Source organism: Pongo abelii, chromosome 10 (assembly GCF_028885655.2).
Source record: "Pongo abelii isolate AG06213 chromosome 10, NHGRI_mPonAbe1-v2.0_pri, whole genome shotgun sequence".
Taxonomy (NCBI): domain Eukaryota; kingdom Metazoa; phylum Chordata; class Mammalia; order Primates; family Hominidae; genus Pongo; species Pongo abelii.
This window is the reverse complement of record NC_071995.2, coordinates 97,250,798-97,270,867: the sequence shown is the minus strand read 5'-3', so window position 1 is coordinate 97,270,867 and position 20,070 is coordinate 97,250,798. Positions and strand designations below refer to the sequence as shown.

Below are 20,070 nucleotides of genomic sequence, written 5' to 3'. Positions count from 1 at the left end.
TCACTTGAGCTCAGAAGGTCAAGGCTGCAGTCAGCTGTGATCCTGTCACTGCACTCAGCGTGGGTGACACAGCAAGACCCCATTTCAAAAATAAAAATAAAAATAGAAGTGCACAATGCCAGACATATAATTAGTTTTATTTAATTCTGTACAGAAAGATTCCGAAGACTAGCACTGAATACCTCAATGGCTCCATTTTCATCTCCAAATGCAATGTACTGAAGATGTGGACTTAAGCAACAGCAGCTAACTTGAGCTTCAGTCAGATAATCAATCTGACCTGTTTTTCCATTAATGAGCTAATGAAAAATGAGGCAAAATCAGTTATTAGGCTGTAAGAGCAGTTTTTGTTCTTCAGAACAGAGGCTTCAATTGAAAAAAATAAAATAAAACACAGAAAATAACCAACAAGAGCTCTCAGGGGAACAACAAGCCATATCCTAGTCTTAGCAGCTGCATTTAGCACTTCACACTTTCATTTCATTCCACTTTGGTAGTTCAAATACATTTTCATAAAATAAAACGAGCATTACAAGGTTTAAAAAGCAGCTGCTGTGCCCGCCACCTGAGACACATCTGTCTGATTTATAATCCCACAGCTAGCTCCACACCCTGTTTTCCATTTCTTCACAAAGCCCACTTTTAATAGGGCTATCGTTTGTTAAAATATACTTTTCTGCTACATTTCAAAGCTGTTGGTCAAACAAGACTGAGACAGACATAAAAAGACAAATTAAAATGGGACTTATATCCTCCAAATCACTCACAAAACAGTGTAAATTAAGATTCTTTTTCTTGGAGCTGGGGCAGTGAGGACAATGGAGAAGAACTCATAAGCATAATTTGCATAGCTGGATTTACAATGGTTAAACAAAGATTACCTAATTTCATAATCTGTACCAATGCTTAAATCCCATGAATTATGATGCCTTATCACTCATCTAAAACATGTGACCTGGGAAAATATTTCTCAGGCTTAAATCAATTGTCAGATACCTCTCTCTTAGTGTCATAAACTAAAACTCTTGAATTATTTTTCAACATGAAATAGGCGTCATCTTTGTTTCTGGTACAAAGATTACAGAGTCAACCACAGGTAGCTTTTCCTTAACATTATTTTACCTAGCACATTTTGATCTATTAGATATTCAAAATGAAAATTGAACTACGAAGAGCTGAACATCTTCTCTCAAAAATTAATTTCAAGAGCTCTTTAAGTAGTAACTAAAAAATGTTTTCTTCACTTAAATGAAACTATTAAGTTTATCCTCTAAACTCTCCCACAACCACTGACATAGAATGATACCTTTATAGACAGATGACTTTTTAAGTCTCACAGTTACAACAGTCATTAAAGAAAGGTTGCACAAATTTCATAAAGGAAATACAAGCATGAGGACACTAAATTTGTCAAGAAAACTGAAGTAGAAATATCCCAAGTGGAAGAATCAGCTTTCTAAAAAACAGTTAATGAGAAATTCACATTGAATTCCATATCCCAATTCACCCCAGAAGTACTGTGCATTAGGAGCTCCTAATCAGCATATTGAGGACAATAGTAAAACTTGTAAAATCGAAGCAAGCCATATTCAGAGGTGACTTACAGCTTGATTTTGACACCCACAGTAAACAAGAAGTTACCACATACCAGGCGATTTACTCCTAGTATCTACTCCTGAATTTGGATTCTACTTTGACCCTGTAACTAGCTCAGAGACTGTAAAGATGAAAAGGACCTTACAAACTGAGGCGCAAAGAGGTGATACAATTTATTCAACATCACAGAACTAGTTGATAAAGAAGTCTGAACTTACACCTAGGTCTCCTTAGTGAAAAGTCACTATTCTCTCCACTACACCAAGCTGAGCTCTACAGCTTTACAACTTGTTAAGGTTTGAGCTGGGCATGGCAGCTCTTGCCTGTAATCCCAGCATTCTGGGAGGCAGAGGCAGGAGGAGCACTTGAGGCAGGAGGAGCACTTGAGGCCAGGAGTTCGAGACCAGCCTGGTCAACATAGTGAGATGCCCCCATCTCTACAAAAAAAAATTTTTTGAATGACAACTCATTAAACTCTGTCCTACCCTCTGTCCATCTGTCTCAATCATTTGCTTCCTCTCAGACCTTCCACACATGTGCTCTATTACTCTCGTCTTCTCTGTTCTGCTCCTCTCTCTCCTCTCTAGCTTGACATCACTATCTCATTTCACTCTCTCAAACACATTCATGCTCCCCATCTTTCAATAAGCAAATCAAGAAAAATCAAATGAAAAGATGGCATAAGATTATGTTATCACTGCCAAAACCTTTCCCTAGAAGTTAATAAAGCACTTCTAAAACCCATATGGAAAAAGTTAACTCAAGCTGTATTCGTGGTCTTAAAGAGCTAATGAAAGGCCCTAAATATACTATGAGAAAATAGTTCCATCTCTACTAAAAATAAAAAAAAATAAAAAATAAAAAATAACCCTTAGGCTGGGCATGGTGGCTCACACCTATAATCCCAGCTCTTTGGGAGGCCGAGGTGGGTGGATCACTTGAGGTCAGGTGTTCAAGACCAGCCAGGCCAAAATGGCAAAAGCCTGTCTCTACTAAAATTACAAAAATTAGCCATGCGTGGTAGCACACACCTGTAGTCCCAGCTACTCGGGAGGCTGAGGCATGAGAATCTCTTGAACCCAGGAGGTGGAGGTTGCAGTGAGCCAAGATCGTGCCACTGCACGCCAGCCTAGGAGACAGAGAGAGACTGTCTCAAAAGAAAAACAAAAGAAAGAAAATTAGCCCTCACTATGAAAGGGTTTCTGTCCTTCTCAATCCTATGTCTCAGGGAATCCTCAGGGCAAGGGAGAATGTCCCACCAGTTCACCTAAAAGCCATGCCACCTCCTGCCCTTCTTATCTGGCTGCTTGCTCTTACCACCTCTCTCAGCCACAAGTCACAGTCCCATGCTTTCAGATCCACATGCTGACACCTCCTTCAATGGTCCATACTCTGCTGTTCTACTTGGGCTAACCAACATATAGATAGCCTCTGTATTTTGATCTTCTATGAGGCATCTGCTTTCTCTTGCTGCCACTATCTACAATGCTATCACCACTTCCAGGACATCTCTGTCAATGCAATGACACCTTATTTAGCCACCAGCACAGCGGTGCCAACCTGCTCTTGAACTCCAGTGCTCCTTAGGGCATCTGCTCTTAGGGCATCTGTTACCACCACTCCGAGCTCCTAAATACCATTCCTCTGCCAATGGATCTTTGGGACTCCTTCTCTCTTCAGCTAGTTGAGAAATGCCTTCCTCTCACGTGTCCCACTCTTTGTTGGGTGGCAGAAGGAGAACAGACTAGAGTAGTGCTGTTTGGATCCCTAAGCAATACAGTTCTTTCAATTTTACTACGCAACCCTTTCCTCCTCAAGGACCAAAATAAGCATTCAATAAATATTTACTGAACAAAGGTGTGTGTAAATGAATGAACAGGTGTACTTCAGTATGTAAAGCCCAGCTCCTTTCACCTCAGTTCCAATCAATCAGACTCCTTCTTCACCTAAAGTGACTTCTGTTCTTTCAAAGACCCTGGAATCCTTCCCTTTTAAAAATGCTTCCATATGCTCATCCCCCTTGCACACTCCATCAGACATGTCTGAATCACTCTTGTAGACAACATGAGTTTGTCCTCATGGTATTCTTAGACTCCATGCAAATCAAAGAATGTGATCATAGATACCAACAGAAGAGCAGTGAGATGAGGAATTATCTAATTTAATTCTAAATATAAGCATATCTGAGCCTCAGCTCAAGACCTATATATATTTATTTAACTAATGTCTACTGGATACCTGTTAGATACAAAATAATTATGTTTAATCCCAAGTCCAAAAACAAGAAAAACCGTGAATAGAAAATTCAACCAAAACAATTTTCCAATTGTTTTCTAAAACATACTCACTTGCAGACGTTTTATATGGTCAACTGCAAGGACCATCACTTCATTTTCTTGAAACACAACATCTACTTCTTGCTTTAACATTACAGCAGAGTTCTTACATACTTTCTTTGTCTCCCAGAGCTGATTAAGAGATAAAGAAATTATCATTCCATCTCTAAAATAACATGTCTTCATCTTAAAGCGAGAGACAAACTATGTTTCACATAAAATACCTATGATGCTAGAAAGGTTTCAATATTAGATTATAATCGAAAAATAAATATTTACTAACACAATCTATAGTGAGATGCAGTTAGTATTAAGAGTTATGGGCTCCAGAGCCAAAATTCCTCAGTATGAATTCTAGTGCTACCTAAAGTTGTAACTTCAGGCAGGTTGCTTAACCCAGTGTTACTCAAAGATAAGGACCTCCTGCTGGTTATCAAACTGTTTGATACCAATCCACAAGATAAGAAGTTCGGGCTGGGTGCAGGGGCTCACACCTGTAATCCCAGCACTTTGGGAGGCCAAGGTGGGTGGATCACCTGAGGTCAGGAGTTCAAGACCAGTCTGATCAACCTGGTGAAACCCCGTTTCTACTAAAAATACAAAACTTGGCCGGGCGTGGTGGTGTGCACCTGTAGTCCTAGCTACTCAGGAGGCTGAGACAGGAGAATTGCTTGAACCTGGGAGGTGGAGGTTGCAGTGAGCCAAGATTGTGCCACTTCACTCCAGCCTGGGCAACAGAGCAAGACTCCATCTCAAAAAAAAAAAAAAGTTTGTACCAGAACGTAAATCAACTATATCACTAAACACACTGTAACTGTGCCTAGTGATGCAGCTTATTTCATTTCAAGAAGACATTCTTGATGAAGAAAGCAGTGTGTTGATTTATATTCTGGCTCAAGCTCACTGAGACTGGCATGTCAAGTACCAATGACCTTTCTCAGTCTTTCTCTGCCTGTTTCCTCATCTGCAAAAGGGACTATTGTGAGAATTAGTAAATTTATATGTATATATATATATATATATATATATATATATATATATATATAGTACTTTGCATAACGTCTTGAATATAGTAAGCACTGAATGAATTTCAGCTATAATTTATATATAACGCTGTATTAGGATGCTGTGGGGACCAGCCAGGGTTCCTGGCCTCAAAGAGCTTATAATGCAAGATACATCAATAAGCCAGAGAAGCAGTGGAGTGTTGGAAATAAGGAGTAAATCATATCTGTATTTAAATTCAAGTCAAAATTTGATAAGCACCACTAGAAAATGACATAGAATTAGATGGCATTAAGAGAGACAGGCATTCTCCCCAAATAGAGAAGGCTTGAGGAGACTTATAGAATGGTTAGGATTTCAACAAACAGAGATACAGGTAAGCAGAGCATTCCAAATATAAGAAACCACTTAAGGAAAAGCACAGAAGCAGGGAACTACGGAGTGTTTGGGAAAATGTGAGCAGTGCAGTGTTGGTTCCCTGTAGGAATAAACTGGGAGACAGAGTGGAGCAGAATGAGGCCATGCTGTGGAGAAGCTTAATGGCAGAAACAGAAGTATATATTTACTTTGGTAGACAAGGGAGCCACTATCTATTTCTGAGCAAAAATGACATGACTGTATTGTACATGAAAAAAATATCTTAGAAGCTGCATGCAGAAAAGCAAGAAAGAAGACTTGTGGCAGAGACTAATACAACAAGAGAAGTAACAGGTAACAAAGTCCTGAACTTGGGAAGCAGAAATGGAAAGGTAGAGATTATAATAGAAAATGAAAAGGTAGACTCTCTCAGAATTGGCAAGTAATTGGATGTAGGAATTCAAGGTAAAGAAAAGGGTCAAAAATTTTTCTGAGAGATCAAATGCAGTATTTTAAATTAACCAAAATACAGTTTAATCACTGAAGTTCCCACAGCACCTGGTCCATGGTAATCCTCAATGAACATGTAGTGAATGAATGAGACTGTTACAGTCCATATAATAGCACTTTTCCAGGGTGAATAGGAATATAGTACTAGTTTCCTATTTTGCTTACCTCAGTGCTACCCATCAATTTCTTAGTTTGTAGGAGGTTTAGCTCACCATCAGGAAATGTTCAAAATGAAAATCTCAATATTTCTCACCCTGATTGTCTGGTCATCAGAAGATGTCAAAAATGATGATCCATCAGGAGAAAACATCACACCATGAACCCAACTTAAATGTCCTCTGCAATCAGCCACCTTTGAACGTGAGTCTATATTCCACAACTACAGAATAAACACAGCATATAGGAAATCACATACATAAGCATTTTGAAGATAGCAAAAATATTGAAAATAGCAAGAATGAGCCAGCAATACCACTTCAATGAATATTGCTCAAAAACACACTACCAAAACTACAAAATGTCTTATGCAGAAGATTATTTAGTGCATCATTATTTTTTATAGGAAAATATTAGGAAACTAAATACTCATCAATAGGGAACCAACTGAATAAACTACATTAATCACATAATGGAATATCATGCAGCCATTAAAAAGAATGAGAAAAACACCTTGATGACGACAAATCTCTAGGATATATTGTTAACAGAAAAAAAGCAAAGTGTAGAAGAGTCTATATACTATACACTACTATCTTTTATATGAGATGGAAAAATATGTACAAGAACATATAGAAGGATACAGATATGGATATATATGCATATAGATATCTGTTTATATATGCAAGAAATACTGGACAGTTAAGCCAAAAACAGAAAATAGTTACATATGCAGGGAAGGAGGGAGAGAGAGGCGAAGGGATAGGGATGAAAGCAAGACTTCTCTGAATATAACACATTATAAAACTTTGACTTTGGAATCATGCAAATATTTTATCACTTTAAAAAAATCAATCCAAAAAATAATAGGATGAACAAAAGCAGCTTCCATATTCAGATTATTTTCCACTAATACTGTCATCTAACCTTCATTTCAACTGACTGTAAAACCTACAATAAATTAACACAATAATTGTAACATGTACACATTTCTCTTGTTATTCATGCTTATTACCATGTCTACCAGCAGCCTGGTATTTTATCCTGGGTTCTGCTGTAAATTACTCTAATATATTCAAGTCTAATGAAGTACCATATGTGACTGAGTTCCTCTCATTACACTTTAAATTACAGAACTACTTTATCATTTCAGAACTAGCATGGACAAAACAAGTACCTCATCATAGGCCCAGTGACTAACTTTCATTCAGTGAGTTCTATGGTTATGAACTAATTATATGAAATTTTCTCTGCCTTATCTCTAGAGTCCAAGCTGGGACATACAGAGCTAAGGGCCAAAAATGAAAGTGGTTCCACAACTGAAAATCTCTCCTAAGAAACTGAAAATCTCCCTTGAGAATCCTCCCCCCTCTTCCCACTTTCTTCTCCCCATCTCTCTCCCATCATTTCTTTGTCACTCAGAGCCTCCAGAACTAAGTCCCTACATTTCAAGAAGGAAGATACTGTTTCATTGTTTCCTGGAGATTGCTAAGGATAGCAGAGGGTAAGGACTTTAGAAGTGACAGGAAAGGCTGAAAGAGGGGTTGCTGCTTAGTACTGTTTCTAAAAATCCTAACAAACGCTCCACATTTACTTTGAGGATCTACACATAAGGTTCAAGATCTCCTAGTATATCTAAAACCCAATAAACCCCAGCACTTTGGGAGGCTGAGGCAGGTGGATCACTTGAGGTCAGGAGTTCGAGACCACCCTGGCCAACATGGTGAAACCCCATCTCCACGAAAAATACAAAAAAAAATTAGCTGGGCGTGCTGGTGGGCGCCTGTAATCCCAGCTACTCAGAAAGCTAAGGCAAGAGAATAGCTTGAACCCAGGAGGTGGAGGTTGCAGTGAGCTGAGATTACAACACTACACTGCAGCCTGGGTGACAGAGAGAGACTCTGTCTCAAAAGCAAAATAACACAAAACAAAACACTTCCAATTCAAAGTCTCTGCCCAACAAAACACTGCCCACAGCACCCTACTTCTTCCCACTGTTTCAGACAGGACTAGAGCTTTTTCACACTCCCTGCCTCTGTGTGCAATGGGAAGAGTCTCAGTAGGGAAGTTCTTCAGTGTCACATGCACTGCTGCACCTAGAATTAGGAGAAACCTATGGATCTCATGCCCTCACTCTCACCTGTGCCTCCATGTTGAAGGGCTATAGTTTAGCAACTCTCCCCCAACACCTTCACAGTAATGGGCAAGGCTGGCAAACTCACTAAAATTTGCTAAATAAGCAGAGAACACTGAAGAAATGCTTGCAGTAGTCATGGCTCCCTTGATGAGGAGGCTGTGAACCAAGTGAATTTCTCTATTTTCCAAAAGGCCCATACCCATCTTCTTGGAACTGTGATCTGAAGGGGTTTCAAACTACCTGGTGGTAAAACCAACCTAAGGAATGAAGAGTAAGAAAGCCTGGAAAAACTAATCTGTCTTTGGCCAGGCATGGTGATATACCTGTGATCTCAGCATTTTGGGAGGCCAAGGCGGGGGGAGTATTGCTTGAGGCCAAGAGTTCAAGACCAGCCTGGGCAACACAGTGAGACCCCCATTTCTATTAAAAAACAAAAAAAAGCACTAATCCATCTTTGAAGGAAAAAAATAATTCACTACTTTATGAAAAAACTAAGATAGCACTTCACTGGGTGGAATTCTTCCAGGGCCAGCTAGGTATACACTCTGAACATAAAATTTAACAGGTAAGTACAAAATTATAAAAAAGTAATTTATATGAGTTATTTTATTCATTAGTGCCTGGCAGTGAACATCCTATCTTATCCTACTCAATGATCTAAGAAATCTGAACTGGACTCATTTCCTACCACCTCTTTTAAGAAGAAAAGAGTCTGTGCCTATACGGTTTAAGAAATGCCACATATCTATACTGGATAAGAGACGTCATGTTTCATGACCAGCAGTCATTCCATTGTTTTCCCAGTTCCTGGCACATGTTAGGCATTCAGCAAATGCTTGCTGAATTCCCTGTCATACCGTCAAATCAAGTCTGTAATCACTGTTAAAATAATAAAGCTGGCTATGTGGTTTAATATCCCAAAGTTAGAGGTCATTAGGCTATAAAGAAAATATAATTTCTCAAGCAAGGCTCCTCAGCAGTTAATGGTTTAAGCTGCCCATTCTCTGTCATCTTTGATCTCTGGAAACCCAGGCTTCATAGAATACATTCAACTACTCACCTCTACACAGTACTGGGACAAAGCAACCACTGCCAAATGGTTTTGTGGGGAGAAGTCACAGTACTGGATGGTGCTGTGATGGCCCGTGTGGATTTCTCCCAATAGGCCACTGGTATGAATGTCAAAAAGCTGTCAACATAAATAGAGATACCTATGAAGGTAAAATACTTTAAGAGATAACCTATTCTAATATCCTCCCATTTCAAATATAAGTCCTGAAAAAAAAATGACAATTACTGATAACTGGCATAATTATTGACAGTCATAAACAAAATATGGACCAATATACATATACTTTAAAAATACTGCTCATCTTAAAACATATTTTCTATATAGGAAAATTCATCACAGATAAGCTCTCGAGCTAGCCTAAAGAGAAATAAAAGCTTTGTGAATAAATGAATAGACTGGCCCAATTAACATACAGAGTAGTTCTCCCTAATGCTTGCTTATTCAAAAGAGAAAATGAATACTCATAAATGAAGATGATCAAAATAATATAGAGCAGAGGTTTGCTAAAATGAAATTAGCTCAATCATTTCTATTTCTCTCTAGAACTACCAAATTGCTCCATTATAATTAATCATTTTCCTGTTTTTGAACCCCAAAAAGCTGCTTTTGAGTAATCCAAGTTTCTTCAAATTTTTTTTTTTTTTTTTGAGACAGACTTCTGTTCTTGTTGCCCAGGCTGGAGTGCAATGGCGTAATCTCGGCTTGGGGCAATCTCAGCTCACTGCAACCTCTACCTCCTGGGTTCAAGCAATTCTCCTGCCTCAGCCTCCCAAGTAGCTGGGATTATAGGCATGCACCACCACGCCCAGCTAATTTTTTTATTTTTAGTAGAGACAGGGTTTCTCCATGTTGGTCAGGCTGGTCTCGACCTCCTGACCTCAGGTGATCCGCCCGCCTTGGCCTCCCAAAGTGCTGGAATTACAGGTGTGAGCCACCACGCCCGGCTGCAGTTTCTTCAATTTTTAAGACTTATAAATGCTGAATATACTCTTCCAAAGTTTTTGCCAAATAAGATGATTTTTATTTACTACATGTATTGATACAGTATAGTGATTTAAGATCAAGACATAGACCTTAGAAAGAAACAAAAAAGCTTCCAGTGGGAGCTATTAAAATGTTTAGTGGGCCGGGCACAGTGGCTCACGCCTATAATCCCAGCACTTTGGGAGGCCGAGGTGGGTGGATCATGAGGCAGGAGATCGAGACCATCCTGGCTAACATGGTGAAACCCCGTCACTACTAAAAATACAAAAAATTAGCCAGGCGCGGTGGCGGGCACCTGTAGTCCCAGCTACTCGGGAGGCTGAGGCAGGAGAATGGCGTGAACCCAGGAGGCGGAGCTTGCAGTGAGCCGAGATAGCGCCACCGCACTCTGGCCTGGGCAAAAGAGCAAGACTCCGTCTCAAAAAAAAAAAAAAATGTTTAGTGAATGCATAGTCCCTGCAAGCATGCACATATGGTAGGCAGCATAGCGCCGGAGGCCAAAAACACAGGGCAGGAAATCAGATTTAAAATGCTTCCCAGGACAGGTCATTTTTTAAAAAATTAGTGGCTGACAGTGATCGAGGAAACTTGGCAAATGTGGAATAGGCAGTTGTCCCAATTATGGAATAGTAAAAGAAAAAAGACCTAACGATAGGAGTAGACTCACACAGGAATTAGAAAGAAATAACAGGAGGAGGAAGGAGAGACCAAAGGGTAAGAAATCGGGATCTACATGCAGTTAAGGAACACCTTTGGGTAGCTTTCTTTTAGCATGGTAAAACAGGGAACTGCTGTACAGATTTTTAAAACAAGGCATTTCATGCAATATAAAATTATTTTCCTCTCACTAGAACAGGTCTCTTAAAATCTTTTAAAAAATTATCGTTTGTTCAACATCATTGGTAATTGGGAAAACGCAAATCAAACCACAAGGAGAAACCACTTCACACCTACTAGGATGGCTATAATTTTAAAAATGAACAATAACAAGTTTTATCAAGGATGTGGAGAAATTGGAACCCTTGTACATTGCTAGTGGAATGTAAAATGGTGCAGCTGCTATGGAAAAATCTAGTGGTTCCTCAGAAAACTAAATAAATAAAGAATTACTGTATGACCCAGTAATTCCCCTCCTAGGTAAACACACAAGTCTCAAATAGATACTTGTACACCAATGCTGCAGCATTATTCATAGTAGCCAAAAGGTGGAAACAAACCAAGTGTCCATCAACAGATGAATGGATGAAAAAAATGTGATACACAACCCAAGTATGATAGTCCAATTCCTTTTCCCAGATCACACAAATCACTCAGTTATTCTCTTAAATAATTAAGCCCATTATATCCATAAATTTATACTTGACAGAAATTCAACCATTATAGGCCAGCTAGGGAATAAGGTCCAAAGTTTTCTGAAGAGGAATATTTTGAGTTTTGATCTGTACATTGGTTACAACAAGGCTGTATGTGAAAATAAACACTGGTTTGTAAGAAAAAAAAAAAAGAAAAAGAAAAAAATGTGATATATACATACAATGGAATATTATTGAGCCATAAGAAGAAATACAGTTCTGATACATGCTACAACATGAATGAACCCTGAAAACATGCTCAATGAAATAAGTCAGACACAAAAGGACCAATACTATATGATTCCATTTATATGAAATACCTAGGCAAATTCACAGATTACATTAGAGATTACAAAGGTCTAGCAAGAGAGGGGAAAGAGGAGTTATTACTTCATGGTTACAAAGTTTCTGTTTAGGGTGATGAAAAAGTTTTGGAAATATATAGTGGTAATGGTTACACAGCATTGTGAATGTAATGCCATTGAAATGCACATTTTTAGATGGTTAAAATGGCAAATTTTATATTATATGCATTTTATCACAATAAAAAAGTTTTAATCTTCAGGTCTTGCTTATGCAGTGGTTTCTTTTCTGTTCTTATAGATTTTAACAAACTTAAAGGGAGATATTTTTCCTCTTAGTTTCCTGCTAAAGGGGTACAAACTCATAAGCAACCAACATTCAAGGATTGCAGCACTAGATCAATAACAATCATATACATGATCCCTAGTGAGTTCTTATATAACCATATACTATATTTCAATTATGCTCTTTAAAACAGTAATATCCCTCATTCAAGTCTTTTGAAATCACTATTAGATCAGAATGTAAATGAGCCATAAATCAGAAGATCTGGCTCTCCTAATCACAATGTAACTTTAGACAAATTACTTGGCTGCTCTGAACCTCAGTTGCCTCATTATTATCATAGGGCTACTGTAACCCGCTGCTTCTTGAATACTCACATCAAAAGAAATTATATGTGAGAGCACTCTGAATACCACAAATACAAGCTACTATTAGATGTGGGGAAGAAAAGCAAAGCATTTTCTTATTTACTTTTTTCATATTTTCCTCATTTACTTTATAAAAATTTCACAATCTTGTTCAGTCATTGATGAGCATTTCTGTCAGAGTCATCAAATCATAAAATTGTAGGTGTAAGAAAGCACTTTGAAAAATCACCTAAACCAATGTAATCGAAATTGAAGAATAAAAACGAGTGATGAAGAAAGCATTCTATGTTTTAAATACATTTGAGGAACACTGGATTCGATGGCATAAATTGTATAATAGGACTTCCTGGGGCCCTGAATATGTTAGTTCACACCGTGTACCTAATAGGGGAAAGCAATACAAAACATATTTCCCAAACGGTGTAACCATGGAGACCTTTCCTTACAAGGCCATCCTTATCTCATGGAGCACAGTTCCAAAGAACCATGACAGGTTAGGAAGACTGCCCAAAATCACACAGCTAGACTTTATTTTTATGAATAAACATTGTAAAATGCAAAAATGAACAGAAGTTTTAACTTTCTTTACATCAGACTGAAGTTGGCTTTTTAAAGTACTTACGAAGATTTTATTTTTTGCTGCCACCATTATCCTTGCACCATCAGCAGACCACGAGCAACACTTCACTATCACTTCCATATCCTCTTGAGGGTCCTCTGAATTTAGGAAGAACTGTTTCACATTAATGCTTTTCCTCTCATTTGCTGATGTCACATCCCAAAGCTTCGAATTAAAGTAATAAAAAGTTTGTTTTACTCTAAAATCACACCTCTAGAATTCTTCCTGAATTAAATGCCACATAAACTTAGCCACTTCACTTGATGAATTATTTTTACCTATGCATGACTTTTTGTAAGGCTTTTAAATTAAGATCTCCAGTTTCATTATTATGTTCTTAAAAAGAAAAAATTAGAAGCACTGCCCAAAATGCAGAATATAAAATTAAATAAAAAGTTAAGAGTCTTGCATGGTGTGGAAGCTAAAAATTACATGTTGACAGTAAGGACACAAGTGGAAGAAAGGTGGTAAGATGAAGAGACTCACGACTTGCCACTGCTGCCCTCTGCTGTGCCAGGGATGAAGTGTGCTTCACAAACCTTCCACATGCACAGCAGGAAGACTACACAGGACCCAATCCAAGTTAGGTCGTGACCTAGCAGAGCATCCAGAGACATAAGGAAGTCTCTGAAAACAGGGACAAGCAAGACTCTGTGTGCTTGGCAGGGCTAGATAGGGCTACAAAACTAACTGGATCCTGAGGAATGAGATACAAAATACCATAAACTTTGCTCACTAGTAGGACCACTTGAATAGCACAAAAGACAAAGGCCTTCAAGAAGATCCACCTTCACTCCTCTGGGCCATGAGCAGTGTCTCAGCCTCACAGAGTGATAATGACTGCCCATGCCCAAACCAAAGGTTGGCCACGGAGAAGGATGGGGGTGGGGGGAGAAAGCTGCTGCTCAGGCTTTAAGTCAGCTTCCAAAGCACAACTCCCAGGTAAAACCTAATTTGTCTGGCCAGGTACATTTTCAAATCTCTCTTGAGTAAAAAGAAGTATTATATATACTACGAAACATGGCCAAAACCAAAACTTGTCTACTTGCAACAACTGCGGGTAATCTGGGTAATGCAAAAGAGATAGCAGGTGCTAAAACAGCCTTCCCTGATACTAAAGAGAAAAATAAATAAATAAAAATAAAAGCCTGAACCTTCAGTTACATTATCCAGAATATATGAGAAATCAGAATATATGAGAAATATATGATTTAATATGAAAATCAGGCTGGGTACAGTGGTTCACGCCTGTAATCCCAGCACTTTGGGAAGCCAAGGTGGGAGGATCACTTGAGCCCAGGAGTTCAAGACCAGCCTGGGCAACACAGTGAGACCTCATCTGTTTTGTTTTGTTTTCAATTTAAAAAAATTTTTAAAAACAAAACGAAAAAGCAACTATTGCCTGAATTTTACAAAGAAAAACAAAAGTAGCACAATCCAACTTGATTATACATGTCTAAACTGCATCTCTTTCTGGACCCGACTTCAGCTTCTATCCAAGCAGTGATGAAATCCCACATATTGAGGGACCACATAAACTAATACCAGCATTTCATTGTGAGCAAGTAGCTACACTGTATCCAGGGTCCCTGTGCACCCCAGGCCTCTGCATGCTTTAAATGGCAATTTTTAAATAGAACTCACATTTTAAAATAGTTCATCTCAGAGCCTGAAAAGCACATGCTTATCAACATGATACCCTATAAAATGCTTAAAAAGTTATAGAGTCATTTGGGGCAGGACATAATTTTACAGTTTTCATCCTCTCAAAAGGTAAAAGCTTACAGGAGAATCTGACCTTGAAATGCTGTTATCTAACATCATTTTGCAGGACCTCTGCTTACTACCTGTCATTATATCCGTGTGAACCAACCAATGATACTGACTTAACAGCACGGTGGGAAAGCCACAACAAACATGGGCAGTTCTCACCAAGAGTGCAGTAGTGTCTGTCCCCTGCTGCGAGTACTCTGTGCACCACAATCACATTTTGATACTCATACATGAATATGGAAATCAAAATCCTGTCCCTGTCAAATGACGACTTTTTAAAAAGTATCCGAGTTTGAAGAAGTCTTAGTTTGACTTCAAGTGACACGGCAAGGGTTTATCATCTTTAACACATTTATTAAACATTATGCTAGTCACTTTGAGACTATATAAATGAATCAGATACAGATACTACCCTCAAGGAATTGACAGGCCACTAAGGGAAGTAAGACAAGCACATAAATAACTTAAACACAAAATATGTCAGGTGTCATTTGAGAGGAAAAGGTATAGCACAGTGGGGAGGCTGTATTCAAGCTGAGGGCTTGAGGGAACACTTTGTACAGGAGGTAGCCACCTCACTCTACTCCCTGAGATTAGCCTATCTTATACCAGCTTAAGACAGAGAATTTCAACATCAAAAAGACAGGGGAACACTCCAGGGCCTAGAGCCTATTCCAAGGGATCAGCATAAGCTAAAGTACAAAACGAGACAATGAAGACAATGAAAAAGAAGAACAAGTTCAATCTGGTTGTAGTATCAGGTATGTGAACCCTTCCCCAACAGAGTCCTTATCTGCTCTCAGAGCACTGTCTTCATACTTTTATCATTTTCATGGTTCCTCTATTCACTTATGTTCTCCCCAACTTTATTCTGAACAGTTCAGAACTGCCAGGAAGTATACTTTTTTCTTTTTCAGTGTTTGAAATCCAAATGCCTAGTACAGCATCTGGCACACACTAAGTATTCAATAAATACATTTTAAGTGAAAAGACTGATTACTCCCGGCAGGGTGCAGTGGCTCATGTCTGTAATCCTAGCACCTTGGGAGGCTGAGGCAAGCGGACCACTTGAGCCCAGGAGTTCAAGACCAGCCTGGGCAACATGGTGAAACCCCATCTCTAAAAACAAACAAACAAACAAAAAGATCACTCCCGAGTTTCAAGCACAGGCGAGTACAGACAATAGTGTTGCTGAAAGAAATAGGGTTCAGGTGTTAAAGATGCAGAGCGAACACATACAGCTCTGCTATGGTTTGGAGACGGTTTATTTATCCCGACCCAAACTCGTATTGAAATTTGATCCCCACTGTGGCAGTGTTGGGAAGTAGGGTTTGATAGGAGGTGTCTGGGTCATGGGGGTGGATCCCTCATAAACAGATGAATGCCTTCTAATGCCTTCCCACTGGGGTGAGTTCTCTGGGAATGGATTAGTTCTCAAGAGTGCGGGTTGTTGAAAATAGTCTGGCTTCCTGGGTTTCGCTATCTTCAATCCTCTCTTTTCATATGATCTCTTTGCACACGCCCACTTCCCTTCCCCTTTCCACCATGAGTGGAAGCAGCCGAAGGCCCTCATCAGGTGCAGCTGCCCAATCCTGGAATTTCCGGCCATCAGAATCATGAGCCAAGTAAACCCCTTTTCTTTATAAATTACCCAGTCTCAGGTGTTATGTTACAGAAAACAGAGAACAGACAAAGACAATTTCCAAACTCTCCCAAAACTCAGGTAAACAATAGTAATGGGAATTTTTCTCTCTAGGCATAATCCACAAGGCGAAGGAAAATGGAGAAAGAGACAGCAACAACAAAATAATCAAGTCTAGAAAGCAGAAAGGCAAGTAATAGGCAGACTCCTAGAAATTAAATTCTGAGCTTGCAGTGGGGAAATCCAAGCAGCCCAATCACCCCACAGAACTCCAAAAAGACTCAGGAAGTGCTGACACCCAGTAACTTCTGATAAAGGTGAAGCTAAGTCCTCCAAAAAGACTCAGGAAGTGCTGGCACCCAATACCTTCTGATAAAGGTGAAGCTAAGTCAAGAGGAATCTTTAAAAGTCCGTTGAAATCTCCTCCCTCCACTCGCAACCCAGGGTGCCTGTGTCCCTACTCTGGCAGAATACAAGGCTATTCTGTACCCAACACAGTTGAGAGAAGGGTCACCTGAAAACAGGGAAATTAAGAGAAAGTCTTTTTTCTAAATGTTGAGATCTCTGCCCAGATATCATCTCAGAACTGGCCAGAGTCATATCCTACAAATAGGAGATTAAAATTTCTTCTAGCCAGGCATGGTGGTGCACACCTGTAGCCCCAGGTCCTCAGGAGGCTAAGGTGGGAGGATCACTTGAGCCTAGGAGGTTGAGGCTGCAGTGAGCTGCAATCACACCACTACACTCCAGCACTCCAACCTGTGTGACAGAGTGAGACCCTGTCTCAAAAAAAAAGGGGGTGGGGGTTGGGCGCAGTGGCTCACACCTGTAATCCCAGAACTTTGGGAGGCCAAGGAGGGTGGATCACGAGGTCAGGAGTTCAAGACCAGCCTGGCCAACATGGTGAAACCCCGTCTCTACTAAAAACACAAAAATGAGCCGGGTGTGGTGGTGCGTGCCTGTAATCCCAGCTACTTGGGAAGCTGAGGCAGGAGAACTGCTTGAACCCAAAAGGCAGAGGTTGTGGTGAGCTTAGATCACGCCACTGCACTCCAGCCTGGGCAAAAGAGCAAGACTCCATCTCGGGAGGGAAAAAAAATGCAAGAAAAAGAAAAAAGAAAAAAGAAAATTTTTACTCTGGACACCCAACCAGTTCAAGACAAAAGATATAAAGACTTTGACATCAAAAGTTCATCTTGCAGTGAGCTGAGATGGTGCCACAGCACTCCAGCCTGGGCAACACACCAAGACTGTCTTAAAAAAAAAAAAAAAAAAAAAAGAGTTCATGATAAAAACAGATAACCCATAGGAAAACCACAATTTAAAAGTTCACAATTCCCAATCAACTTGTTGGTGATGTATTCTTAAATATGAGCAGATAGCAAAGGATCAGATAGCTAAGATATATCTATGTCTAAAATCCAAACAGAAACCAAAACCAACAAATAGAAAAATATCTATTACACAGGAATCTGAAAACTTCAAAAAAAAACCCTATTACTAATGCCCATAAAAAGATAAAAGATACTGCATCCATGAAACAAGAACGGAATATTTAAAAGGAACTGATCACAAGAATGAATACTTAAAAATATGGTAGCAGAAATTTAAAACTCAATAGAAGGACAGAAAAATAAAGCTAAAGAAATCTTTCAAAAAGTAGGGCAAATGGACAAAAAGAAGGAAGGAGAGGAAAAAAAATTTTAATCCAGAAACACAAGCATTCCAAAAAGAGAAAATAGGAAGAAATCAAATAATTCAAGGAAACGCCAGAACTGAAGGATAAGTTTCCAAATTGAAAGAAGCCACCATTCTGTAGGCAGTTTACTCTGTTGATAGTTTCTTTTGCTATGCAGAAGCTTTCATTTAATTAGGTTCCACTTGTCAAAGTTTGTTTTTGTAGCAATTGCTTTTGAGGACTTGGCCAAAAATTATTTGCCAAGACTGACGTCAAGAAGGGTATTTCCTAGGTTTTCTTCTAGGATTTTAATAGCTTGAGGTCATATATTTAAATTTTTAATCCATCTTTAATTTTTATATGTGGTAAAAGGTAAAGGTCTAGTTTCATTCTTCTGCATATGGCTAGCCAGTTATCCCAGCATCATTTATTGAATAGAGAGTCCTCTCCCGCATTGCTTTTGTTGGCCTTGTTAAACTATGCATCCAACAAAGATCTAATATCCAGAATTCATAAGGAACTTGAGCAAATCGGCAAGTGAAAAACAGAGACATCTTTAGACATTATAATAAAGAGACCTTAAAAATTTACTTCCCATAGATTCTTTCTTAGGAAGCTAGAGGAGATTCTCCACCAAGCTGAGAAAGTAAGCCAAGAAAGAAGACGAAAAAAAAAAAAAACTGAAAAACAAGCGTTCCAACTTAAGAGAAAAGCAAAAGGAATCCCTAGGATGATGGTAAGGAAGACCTCAGGATGGCAGCTGGACTCTGGGAATAGTATTACCATTACCGACCAGAATGGAGCAAGATAGAACCTTCCAAAAATGTTGTTTCCAAGAAAAGACTTATAAAATGCCTGGTAAGTTTGAATCATTTAAGGAGCAAATTAACAAGAGAAAGTTTGAAGATAAGCACATTTAAAAACTAAACAAATGAAAAAACAAACTTATCAACCCCAGGCAAAACAGAAAGCTAATGAGAGAGGAAAAAAATTCATACAATATGGCTCAATTGTGATTAGTTACAATGATGTAAACCCTGAACACTGTTCTAGTCAAAATCAATGTACAAAAATCAGTTAGCCAGGCACAGTGGTTCATGCCTGTAAGCCCAGCTCTTTGGGAGGCTGAGGTCAAAGGATCACTTGAGGCCAGGAGTTTGAGACCAGCCTGGCCAACGTAGTAAGACCTTCTTTCTATTTAAGAAAAAAAAAATCAGCAGCATTTCTGTACATCAATAACATTAAAGCTGAGAGCCAAATCAAGAACACAATCCCATTTACAGTAGCCACACACAAAAAAATAAAATACCCAGGAATACATCTAACCAAAGAAGTGAAAGATCTCTACAAGGAGAACTACAAAACACTGCTATATATTTTTTATATATGTATTTTTTTTTTTTTTAGTCAAAAAATAAAAGATGCCAGGGAGGCTGCAGGGAAAAGGGAAAGCTTATACACTGCTGGTGGGAATGTAAATTTGTTCAGTGACTTTGTAAAGCAGTTTGGAGATTTCTCAAATAACTTAAAATAGAACTACCATTCAACCCAGCAATCCCATTACTGGGTATACACCCAAAGGAAAATAAATCATTCTACCAAAAAGACACATGCACTTGTATATTCGCTGCAGCACTATTCACAACAGCAAAGACATGGAACCAACCTAGGTGCCCATCAACGGAAGGTTAAAGAAAATATGGTACATATACACCATGGGATACAACACAGCCATAAAAAAGAATAAAATCATGTCCTTTCCAGCAACATGAATGCAGCTGGAGGCCATTATCCTAAGCAAATTAATGCAGGAACAGAAAACCAAATACCACATGTTCTCACTTATAAGCCAGAGCTAAACATTGGGTACACAAAGACATAAAGATAAGAACAATAA

General features: G+C 38.9%; 1 protein-coding gene across 14 annotated transcripts in view; it reads right to left on the bottom strand.

Moving 5' to 3' along the window:
- Positions 1-20,070, bottom strand: part of APAF1 (apoptotic peptidase activating factor 1) — a 90,228-nt gene that overhangs the window by 22,681 nt on the left and 47,477 nt on the right. For 10 of the 14 annotated variants that reach the window (XM_063711858.1, XM_054528154.2, XM_063711861.1 and 7 more), the window contains 5 exons: positions 13,084-13,245; positions 9,158-9,286; positions 6,058-6,183; positions 3,945-4,064; positions 183-299 (listed from right to left, as the gene is read on the bottom strand). In XM_063711858.1, the coding sequence (XP_063567928.1) occupies positions 183-299; positions 3,945-4,064; positions 6,058-6,183; positions 9,158-9,286; positions 13,084-13,245 (654 nt within the window). Of the gene's footprint in view, positions 1-182; positions 300-3,944; positions 4,065-6,057; positions 6,184-9,157; positions 9,287-13,083; positions 13,246-20,070 lie in introns of those variants that run through there. The other 4 variants (XM_063711862.1, XM_054528158.2, XM_054528160.2 and 1 more) reach the window with 3 other exon arrangements.